The following is a 12,050-nucleotide window of genomic DNA, read 5'->3' as shown; positions in this document are numbered from 1 at the left end:
TAAGAAAATAAATATTTTAGGTTGTGGATTCCATATATAGTTGCTGCTATTTCTGTTCTGCTTCTTGTTATTGTTATTATTTCTTAGTAGCCACCCTTTAAAAATGTGAAAGCCATTTTTAGTTTATAGGTCATACAAAAACAGGTCATGTTTCATAGTTTGCCAATCTCTAATTTAGATTAGCTTATTTATTTAACAGCATATTAGAAAATTACAAAAAACTTTTTGTTGTAGATCTAGGAAAATTCCAAAAGCAAGAGAGCAAGTAGAAGAAAGACAAAACTATAATTTGTCAAATAACAAGGAATATTTTCCTGAGCTGAAGATTTAACTCTTCTGATTAAATGAGCCCAGAAAGATAATGAAAATGATTGTAAAGAGAACTATGTATAGATGTATTTTAGTTGGTTTTGTTAAAGATTTATTTATTTATGCATACAAGAACTGGGGTACAGGCCAGAGGTATGGTGGTTGAGAGGATTCACCAGAGACAGAGTGGGGAACAGAACAGACAGACTGACTGAAACACACTGCTGAGGGGAACAATGGGCGAGACAGGAGAGGTCTGCTGTGCCATGTGGGTCAGCTCCCTGGCTGGGGATCGAACTTGTGCTGCAGTGGCTGCAGACAGCTTCATAGTGCTGTGTCTTAACCCCTTGCACCACCAGAGAGGCCCCAGTTGATTTCTAATTCTAAGAAAATTTTTAATTCTTCAAGCATTCAGGCAGAGAAAAAATGTTTACATACAAATGAAAAATAAAAGTTCACATCAACATCTTTTCTGTTTTATTAATCACCAGAGGAGAGTAGAGCAGTGTTGACAGTTTGACAAGTTTGGAGTATAGCCAAGTCATGTCATTCCAGTGCCGAGGCAAAAGAAAGAGTTTCCAATGTCAGTGATCCAATAGTACACTCATTATTCCCCCCTTCTGGATAAAAGTATCTGGACATTTACTCTAGATAACAGCAAAATTTGTACTAAAATGTAGTTCAAGAGGAAATTTGAGCCATAAAATCTGGTGACAAAAACTGAGAAAATTAAAATAAATTTTTGATTGAGGTAACATTGAATTACAACATTGTGATTTAGAGGTATAGGATTTCCCCCTTCAGGTATTATTACTACATCACACCCACCACCAAAGCCCCCATGGTCCTCCACCTTAGTCCATCGTGCTCCCTCCCAACTTTGTTCTTTGTACTCCCTCTTCTCTTCTGGTAGCCTCAGTTCTGCAGTCAGATTTCTAGGGTTTGTTAATTTGGTTTGGCTCCACTGACCCTTTGTTTTGTTTGTCTATATTCCACATGTAAGGAAGCCACCCAGTATTTATCTTTCTCTTTCTTTTTTTTTTAAATTAATTTATTTAGACAAGCACTGGGTACAGTCAGAAGCGCGGGAGGGTGAGAGAATTCACCAGAGTCAGAACGTAAAGCAGAGCAGGTGCACTGTCGAAGTACACCAGACCCTCACCTGGTGGCCGGGGATCAAACCAGCGCTGCAGAGGCTGCGGGCAGCTTCACAACCCAGCGCTCAACCGCTGCGCCACTGGGGAAGCCCATCTTTTTCTTTCTGACTTACTTCGCTTAGCATAATTGCCTCCAGTTGCATCCAGTTGTCACAATTTGCATATATTTTTATCCATTCTGTGGCTTTTCACTTTCTTGGTGGTGTCCTTTGAGACATAGAAGTTTTAGTTTTGATGAAGTCCAATTTAATTTTCTTTTTTAATCAAATTTTGTTGAATTGCCATTTGTTTGCAGAACTATATAATTTTGGGAATAAATTTGCACTTTTAGTATCATAGCTAAGAAATCATTGCTAAATACAAGGTTACAAAAAATTACTTTTGAGTTTAAAATTTTGAGCTCTTAAGTTAGGCTTTTGATCATTTTGAGTTAATTTTTGTTGGTGGTAGGTATTAGGAGTCTAACTTCTCTATTTTGCACGTGGATACAGTTGTTCTGACACTGTTGAAAAGACTAATTTTTCTCCATTCAATTAATTGTCTTGGCATCCTTGTCAAAAATCAATTCACTGTAAATATGCTTATTTTGTAAGTCAATTTGGGGAGTTTTGTCATTTTAACAATCCATGAACATGTGACATCTTTCCATTTATTTAGACCTTTAATTTCAAAATGTTTTGTCCTTCTTGATACTGTTGTTCTTGATACTTGTTCTTTTGTCCTTCTTGATACTGTCCTTCTTGATACTTGTTCATGTAATTGTTTCAAACAACTATTTCTTGATACTGTTGTAAAAAATTGTTTTCTTAATTTCATTTTCATATTGTTTATTGTGAGGATATAGAAATACATTTGATTTTTGTATATTGATCTTATTCATAGGACCTTGCTGAACTTTGTATATAGTTCTAGTAGTTGTCATGTGGATTGCTTAGTATTTTCTATGTTTTGGATCTTGTTACCTGCTAATACAGATAGTTTTACTTCTTTCCTCCCAATCTGAATGCCTTTTATTTTATTTTGTTGCCTAATTGCCCTGGGTAGAACCTCCAGTACTTTGTTGAATAGAAGAGTTAAGAGTTACACATCTTGGACCTCCCCGGTGGTGCAGGCGGTTGAGTGCAGCACTGTGAAGCTGTCCGCAGCCTCTGCAGTGTAGGTTCAATCCCAGCCAGCTGGGAAGATGCCCACATGGTGTGGCAGACCTCTCCTGTCTTGTCTGCTGCTCCCCTCAGCAGTGTATTTGGGTCAATCTACCTGTTCTGTTCCCTGCTCTCTCTCTGGTGAATCCTCTCACCTTCCCGCAATTCTGGCCTGTACCCGGTTCTTGTATGCATGAATAAATAAACATTTTTTTAAAAAAAGAGTTACACATCTTTGTCTTCTCCCTGATCTTAGAGAGACGTCATCAGTCTTTTACCATTAATTATAGTGTCAGCTTTAGTTTTTTTTGGTATATGCCCTTTATCAAGTTGAGGAATCTATTCCTAGTTTGTTGAGTGCTTTTTGTCATGATATTCTACTTTGTCAGATGCTTTTTCTGGATCTACTGAGATGATCATGTGGCTTTTGAGTTTTATTCCATTAATATGCTGTGGTACATGGTTTGGTTTTTGAATGTTAACTATCCTTGCACTTCTGGGATAAGTCCCACTTGGTCATGTTGTATAGCCCTTTTATACGTTGCCGGATTTGGTTCACCAGTATTTTGTGGAAGATTTTTGCATCTGTATTCATAAGAGTTTTCAGACTGAACTTTTCTTGTTAGGTTTTTGTTTTTGGTAAGAGATAATGTTGGCCTCAGAATGAGTAGGGAACTATTCTTACCTTTTCTATTTCTTGAGAGAGTTCATGAAAAACTATTATTAATTCTTCTTTAAATGTTTTGGTAGAATTCAGCAATGAAGCCATTGGGTCTGAACTTTTCTTTGTAGGTAGTTTTGGATTATTAATTCATTGCCTTTGCTTGTTATAGTTTACTCAGATTTTCTGTTTTCTTTTTGAGTAAGTTGTGGTAGTTTGTGTCTTTATTGGAAATTGTCTATTTCAGTTAAATGATCTGATTTATTGGCATGTAATTGTTTCAAACAACTATTTCTTTTAAGTGTTTCATAAAGAATCTTTGCACAAAGTCCATTGTATAAAATATATATATATTTTATAATACAAAGAGTCTATTGTATAAAATATTTACCTATTTTATAGATAAAAAAGCTTAAGCACAGAGAGTTAACATGCCCAAGGTCACTCAGCCAGTAAGTGTAGTAGCCAGGATTTGAATCTAGGTAGTCTAGCTTCAGAATGCATATTTTTTATCATAACTAAACTGTCTGAAAACCACCTCTCTAAGTTGTAATCAGGAGGGACCTGCAACTGTTCTGGTAAGGTAGAATCTTTTTTTTTTAAATAATAAATTTTATTTTTATATTCCCCATACGATTGCAACCCCCCCATTCTGACCCCAATCTCTCCCCTCCCGCCCCACCCCCAAAAAAGTGTCTCTGATTCATAGTTTTTTGTTGATTTTGATTTTCACTTTCTTATATTCATTTTCCTGGTCCCTTATTTAAGTATTCTAGATTCCTGCTATGAGTGAGACCATCCGGTATTTTTCTTTTTAAGGTAGAATCTTTTGAGGCATTCGCTCTTTTTATTTTATTTTTTTTACAGTTCAGGTTTTAAAAATTATAGCCATACAGTTGTATAGCCATTAGAACTTTTTTAACATCCCCCAAAGAAAATTGTACCCATTGGCAATCCCTTCTCCTTCCCAGCCCCAGCCAACTACCAACCTGCTTTCTGTTTTGGATATACCTTTGTGGTTATGTTTATTCAGCACTCTTTATATTAGCACAATAATGATATCTAGCTCTTTGGAGGCATTTAATTTTAGTTTAGACCTATGATTGTATTTGATTTCATTCCCCTCTCTTATTTGTGATCATATTTGATGGATTGGATACATATGAACACATTTCTATTTTGATAGCTTTATTACCTTCACTGGGAAATCATGTCATGAATAGCCTAGGGTGAAGGGAATGTGGTTAGACACCATCAATATTAAGTGCCAGTCCACCTTTCTCTTATAAACTTTCATAATCTGCTGATAAGTTGCTCTTATAAGCTTTTAAACAACATTAAATTCAACCTACATTTTACCACATGCTTAGGGCTAATAGGCAAAGATGAATAAATGCAGCTAGTGAGGGAGACTGATATATGTACATATGAGAAAGCATAACATGGGTTTCAAGGGGGAAATTTTCAGGAAAGTGTGGGGACCTAAGTCATAGGAACTATATAGTGAACTACTTATTTGGTTCACTATTCATTGACTTTTATCATCTAACCTCTTTCCTGGAGTTGAAGCCCTTTCCCTGTCTTTTGTAGCAACAAATTAAAATGGCAATTAAGGACTCTAGGAATTACATTATACGTATTCAGGCATTTTTTTTTTTAACAGGTGTAAGCTGGAACCCTCACCAGAATCAATGGTACCAAACAAAGAGAAGCCACTCACTCCAGCAATATCTGCCATCTCTGAAACTCCCATGACTGAGGAGTTATCTTTTTCCAAAAAGCCATTAGTTTCAAAAGAGGAATTCACTGCTGAGGAGACAGCTCTCATCAAGAGGTTGTTACCCTTAAAGAAGTGTGTAAATCCGGGGGAGGTCCCCCTCTCAGAGAAGCCACTATCCTTGCTGAAAGAGACTGACCATGTTGGTACATCTGTTTTAGATTCAGTGACCTTTGGGAAGAAGCATAAAACTGAGGAAGCAGCCATGACCAAGAGCACATTACCCTTAAATAAGATGTGCACATATCAGGGGAAGCAGTCCTGCCAGGGTGAGGAGTTGGCCTTGCAGGACATCAGTGTTCAAGAGGATCCTGTCTTTATGGAGCCAGTGACCTTTAGGAAGAAACCTAAAATGGAGAAAACAAGCCCCACCAAGACACTTTTATCTTTAAAGAAACCTAAAATGAAGAAAATAAGCCCCATCAAGACGTTTTTATCTTTAAAGAAGTGTGTCACTCAGGGGAAGATGATCTATGTGAAGAAGCCACTAGTATTGCAGAAGGCCACCTCTAAAGACAAGTCACTCATTAAGGAACCATTGTCCTTTGAGAGAAAGCCTACCACTGAGAAGTCTCTTTCCCAAGAACCACTGATGGTGCAAGAGATGCACACCAACCAGGGGGAGGTGCCCCTCTTAAAGAAGCCAGGGGCATTGCAGGGGATGAGTATTGACACTGAAGATGAATCTCCTGTGGTTCCTGTTTCCTTTGAAGAGAAACGTACCACAAGTGAGTCAGTCTCCACCAAGGAACAGTTATCTTTAAAGAAAAAGTGTGCCACTCAAGTGATGATGTCTGTTTGCCAGGAACTGTCAGATAGATTTGGCAAAGATAAGGATTCCCACTTTGTGGAGCCAGCATCATTTAGGAAGAAGTCTTCAACTGAGGAGGCAGCCCTTACCAAGGCATTATCTTTAAAGAAGGAAATCACTCAGGGGAAGATTTTCTACTTAGAGAAGACTGCCTCTGAAGAGAAGTCACTTTGTGACAAGCTGTTGCACTTTAAGAAAAAGCCTACAACTGAAGAGGAGTTTGTCCTTCAGGATCTGTCTGTGTTGAAGGAGGAGCACACCACTCTGCAGGAGGTATCCCTCTTAAAAAAGCCTTTGATCTTGCAGGAGGAGACCACCACTAAAGAAGAATCATTTATTAAGGAACCGTTGACCTTGGAGGAGAAGCCTACCACCAAGGAGGATATCCATTTTCAGGAGTCATTTTCATTGCCAGTAAAACCTGCTAATGAAGACAAGTCCCTTTTCTGGATGGGTTTGGGCTTGCAGAAGATTGATACTGAAGAGGTCTCTGTGGAGAAGCTATTGGCTTTGCAGGAGAAAAGCACCACTGAAGAGGAATCCCTTTGTAAGAAACTACTGGTTCTGAAGGAGGAGCTTTCTGCTGAGGAGGCAGAAAACAGAGAGAGGCAATTATCTTTTGAAAAGAAGCCTACTTCTCCGGAGGAGGAGAAAAGAGAGGCCTTACAAGAGATCATCGCCAATGAAGAGGAGTCCCATATTAAGCACCCCCTGACCTTACAGGAGAAGCCAGGCCCTGAGAAGGGTGCCCTCTTCAAGGAGTCCTTGGCCTTGAAGGTGAAGCCTAGCATCAAACAGAAGACTGATCTGAAGGAACCCTTGGGTAGGCAGAAGGAGGTCAGCAGTGAGAAGGAGACCTTCAGAGAGCCCTGGACTTTGCAGGAGAAACTCACAATTGAAGAGGAGGTTAAACTGAAGGAGTCATTGGCCTTGCAGGAGAAGCCCAGCAGTGAAAAGAAAGCCCTTTTCAAGGTGCCAGATACCTTTCTGAAAGGTTTATTGAGCCACCAACTTGAGACTGGCCTACATGTCCCTAGCACTACCCTTCAACCAGGAACAAGCAAATACAGTGCTGCCATCATATCCAGTGTAGGCAAGTTCAGCACTGCCAGCAAGACCAGTGCTTGTGAATCCAGTTCCAATAAACCTTTCTCATCTCAGGGCGAGAAATCACGGGAAGAGGTATTCTGCTCTTTCCTCTTAAAGTAGATGAAGTGTTCTTTGTTATATTGGGGGTAGTTGTTAGCACAAAGCTTTTGTTGGGCCTTATATGAGGAACTGTAATAAATCAAGTTGTCTTTATAGACTCTCTTGACTAATTTCTGGTTGGAATAATGATAAAACCAATCAATTAGAAAGTATTTCAAGAATACTCACAAGGGTCTGGAATGCTGGGTATATGTATTTGGACTTTGTGATACTGATTAGATAATTTCTCTGGGGAAATTGCCTTAGTATTTGTATCTGCATTACAGGGGACTTTGGTCAAAGGTGGGTAAAATTCACAGAGGCATGCTCTAAAGAATTTGCTCTTTAAATTGTAAATTGGAAGAATGTAGGGATATGATTGGAAAACAGAAGGAGAAATCCTCTTGTAGGCAAAACAACGTGGGTAAAGGAATAGAAGGGAGGAAAAGGCTACCAAGAACCAAATCAAAGCATTGGGAAATAACAAGGCATCATAGAAGACAGGTGAAATAGTGATAATACAAGCTGAAATAGTATAAGAGTGTCTTTCTTGGAGTCTTCAACCTACCTGTAAAAATGGTGCCTGGTTCCTAGGGCAGAACAGGCAGCTATGAAGGAGGACTAAGCATTTCTTGGTCACTTGGCAGTATGAGGATTATAGGGCCAAGGAGTGCTCCATAATGGCCCAGGATATCATGCCATATCCTGCTTTATGAATGCCCAGGCTTTGAGGAATCTTAACAGAAGAGGAACATGGGAAGAAATGAGTCATCTGATATGTCTTTTTGTTGATTTCCAAGCAGATGACTCAACTGGTGGATATTGACGTGGAGGACCGCAATAATCCACTTTTCAGCTCAGTATATGCCAAAGATATCTTCAGTTACATGAAGGAGAGAGAGGTGTGTAGTGTGTTGGTGATTGGGGGCTGGGGGACTGATGTCCAATTCTTATTTCTCACTCTATCCTTCAAAAGCAAATTGAAAGGGGAGGTAATAAGATGATGAAAATAGCAATAATAGCATAACCACTGACATCTACTGATAGGTTATGATGACTTAGACATTGTGCTAAGGCCTTTTAGACATTATCTTGCTTAATTCGCCAAATAACTTCATGGTGGTAGATACTGTTGTCTCTCTTTATTGGACTGGGGAAATTGTCCAGAGTCAAAGAGCTTGTGTGTGGTAGAGTTGGGATATGTATTCATGTCTGATTAACTTGAAAACCATTAACCTGAACTTCTAATTGCTGAGGAGACAGTCTTAGACACAGAAATGGTCAAGTAGTCTTTCTCAGTGACTGCTCTTAGAGATCTTTTCCGTTCTCTTTGCATGTTTCTGTTATGTAAAATCAAACCTTTGTTTTAGCTCTAACCTGTTGAAATTTTCTTTCTTTGAAATCTTCCAGTCTTATTTACCACTAATACTCTCTCCAAATTTTCTTCCTGTGTCTCTGAATAGAACACATGGGACCAAGATTCTCTTCTAACTAGAATTTTAGCAGGCTCTGCAGAAGATGGGAGATGAATATCTCATCTTTGCTATAGAGACATAGTTATTGATAACTGCAGGGTCACATTTTTTTTTCCTAGTATGCCTTGGAGGAAGTAAGAGATAATTTTGTTATACTAAACTTATAGCAGTTTCACTTTGGATTGCTTTAGAAAGCAGAAACATTGCCCCACCCCAGACCTTCCTAATTAAAATGTGAATTTAAAAGATTCCTAGGTGGTACACATGCATGGTAAAGTTTGAAAAACCCCACTATGTGTTGCCTGGGATTGTGCTTTAGATTGAATTGCAAAGAAGGGACAGGACCTCTTTGGTATTCATATATAAGCCTTAAATATTTTCCTGCCTATATTCCATATTCCCCCTGGATTCCTCATTATCCACCCTGACACTCAAATCACATGTCTATCCATTTCCCGGAAACTTATCTGAAAAGGAGACTTTGATCTGCCCCTGTTTGATACCAGCTGAAAATAGTATGAACTATGAAGAACTATGAACTATGAAAAAGTTAATTATGTTAAATTACATTTTTTCCCTGAGATATCAGCTGTAAACTTTTCCCCCAAGTTACACTTTTTTAACTACAATAAGGGTGTACTTTAACATTTTTTTCTTAATCTCTGACAGGAGGAGTTCATACTTAAAAAATACATGACCAGGCAGACTGACATCAGCAGTGACATGAGGGCCATTCTTGTGGACTGGTTGGTGGAGGTGCAGGTAAGGGGGACAGTTGCTTCCCTAGGAGCTGCTGTTCTTTTTATTGGTTATTCATTTAGCATTTCCAGGTGCAAATTTGGTAAAAATCTACTGAGCATACAGAGATGAATGAACCATAGTTCCTCCTCTCAACAAGCTTATGACCTAGGGGGCAACTTAAGACATGCAGACAGATAAGTATAATACAAAGTAGAATATACTTAATACTGTAAGAATGTTATAAATAAGATACTGTGCAAACCTAGTGGAAGGAGAGGTTATTTCTAGAAAAGGGAATGATGCTATTGTAGTTTAATTATTCTTAACATCTTGTAATCATTTATTTAGTGATTTGGATAAGAGTGAGTGACAAAGTCTTTCAAGCTTTCGGTGGGATTGGTATAGAAAGATAGTATGGCACCACATAAGGCAGGTAGCTCTTTATGCATGGTTGGATACTGAGGAATTACTGTTGTGAATATTTAATTGTCACTTTACACTAAGAAAGATAGCCCAGAATAGTAGTGGCACATAGTAGGGTATCAATAAATATTTGCTGTGGAATGAATGGAATTGAATAAATTGCTGTGAACTTTGTAAGAAAATATCAGGCATGGTCTATGTCTACCAAAGTCTTAAACAGTGTAATTGGAAAGAATAAGCCATATAGTTTATTATCTTTTATTAAGTACCAGAGAAGAGGTTCAGAATCATTTTAGATCGATAGACCAGAGAAATGTGGTAGATTTGGTATGTCTGGACTTCAGCAAAGCATGAAAGTGTCTCTTATGGAAATGATGAAGGATAGTAAAAATTAGATAAGAGTAGAATTTTGGTAGTTATTATTTATTATGTATTTGTTTTTTGACCCATAAGAATGTTTATCATTTGCAATTGTATACAAAGAACAAACAGCTCAGAAATCAGTATCAGAAACTTACTGAGAGGTGGTGTAGTGACAACCTGAAAGGAAAAATTACTTATTGGGGGTGAAGTTAGCAGAGATCAATGGAAATTAAATAACATGAATGGAAAAAATGCAATGTACAATAACAAGAGGTCAGAAAATTGAATACTGTGAGAAAGATTTATTAGCCTATACGAGTTGCTTTTGCTAAACTATTGGCTACTTGTTACAGTGAATTATCAAGATTTTTATTGCACCACTGTTTTCCCCACATACATTAACATGTGGCAGCAATATGCCTTTTTCAAACTGTCATTTACTGTTTTTTTCCCCAACCCTCCAAACAAATAGTTTTTTTTATTATCAACTAGCCATTCATGGAAGTTACAAGATAACAGATATTCGTAAATGTCTCACAAACTACAATTGACATACCTGGAAAAACACCACCAACATTTATAGGAAAAGGTATTACTTTTAAAAGTGGTAAGTGCAACATGAGTTACATAAACACACTTTTCATGTCCTTCTGAAACCAAAATGGGGGGAGGGGCGGACCTTACTGCTATTCTGCCAAACACCACATTAAAAAAAATGTTGCACAAGAGGTCATGAATTCAATATATATATCACAGGATTAAAACTCCAGTTAGGCAACTCAGCTATCATTAAAACAAATTAAAAGAGTAGAATTATTGGAGTTTGGGTGATAGGCACCATGCGGTAACACCACCTGAAGGGGGAGATCCTATGCTTGTAAAACACAAACAGTGGCATAAACCAATGTTACCTCAAAAGACAAAACTTCTTTAACATGCAAATGATACTTTAGAAATGTCATCAGAACAAATGCAGATTTAATTACAAATTGGCATGGACTACATTCTATAATGAGAATTTTGCTTAGTTATTGAAAGAGAATGTCAGCAAACATCCTAGAAAAGCTGTGGAATATCATGCTTTTTGTTATTCCTGCAAGGAAATTTGCCAAGTTTGATGACACCTGTATATTTGCAGTGGTTCTAGGAGTTCTACGTACCAGTTAATTCAGTAATTGATAGGAGCATTTAAAACGAAATGGAGATCAAAAGTAGATAGTGTCTCAATATATACTGGAAAAGTGTTTTTTTTATTTTATTTTTTAAATAAAATTTATTTATGCATACATGAACTGGGGTACATGCCAGAGGTGCAGGGGGATGAGAGGATTCACCAGAGACAGAGTAGGGAACAGAATAGGCAGACCGACTGAAATACACTGCCGAGGGGAGCAGTGAGCGAGTCAGGAGAGGTCTGCTGCGCCAGGTGGGTCACCTCTCTGGCTGGCCGGGGATCGAACTCATGCTGCAGAGGCTGTGGATAGATTCACAGTACTATGCTTAACTCCTTGTGCCACCTGGGAAGCCCCGAGAAGTGTTTTTATTTTTTATTTATTTATTTTATTTTTTGTGTTTTTATTTTTTTAAAAATCACTAGATAAATGTAAATCATAAAATCAAATGTACCAAAAAAGGTACACCTATTTTCTGTTACGTGAAAAACTGTGGATGGCAAACTGCATGCTTACTGTAAAGTTTTACCTAGGAAAGCCCATGAGTGGGATTTCTTGCAAATATGTAATGTCATGATACAAAACAAATTTGTGCAATGTGCTGCAAGGTCCCTAAAATAGCAGTTAAAGAACTTATGTACGGAAAGATGTCACTAACTGATGAAATATGCAAGAGGTGGAGTTTCTTAGTGTTTATAACAGAAAAATAACCATGACAGGCTTTTCCATGACTTCCTTGTGTGACAGTTTGACTTCTTTATTCTGGCTCTCACTTATCCACAGTCCAGGAGTCTGAATGATCTTTTCAATAAGTTCCACAAAAGGCACCCT

General features: G+C 38.0%; 1 protein-coding gene across 5 annotated transcripts in view; it reads left to right on the top strand.

Moving 5' to 3' along the window:
- The window catches only part of CCNB3 (cyclin B3), a 60,160-nt gene that overhangs the window by 23,118 nt on the left and 24,992 nt on the right, over positions 1–12,050 (top strand). For 4 of the 5 annotated variants that reach the window (XM_037512386.2, XM_054695730.1, XM_054695731.1 and 1 more), the window contains 3 exons: positions 4,933–7,039; positions 7,849–7,947; positions 9,190–9,282. In XM_037512386.2, coding sequence (XP_037368283.1) covers positions 4,933–7,039; positions 7,849–7,947; positions 9,190–9,282 — 2,299 coding nt within the window. The remainder of the gene's footprint in view (positions 1–4,932; positions 7,040–7,848; positions 7,948–9,189; positions 9,283–12,050) is intronic. The other variant, XM_054695732.1, reaches the window with a different exon arrangement.

This window comes from Talpa occidentalis, unplaced genomic scaffold, assembly GCF_014898055.3.
Source record: "Talpa occidentalis isolate TD23 unplaced genomic scaffold, MPIMG_talOcc4v2.1 talOcc4.15, whole genome shotgun sequence".
Taxonomy (NCBI): domain Eukaryota; kingdom Metazoa; phylum Chordata; class Mammalia; order Eulipotyphla; family Talpidae; genus Talpa; species Talpa occidentalis.
Note: the sequence above shows the minus strand (reverse complement) of the source record. Positions and strands in the feature narration are given on the sequence as shown.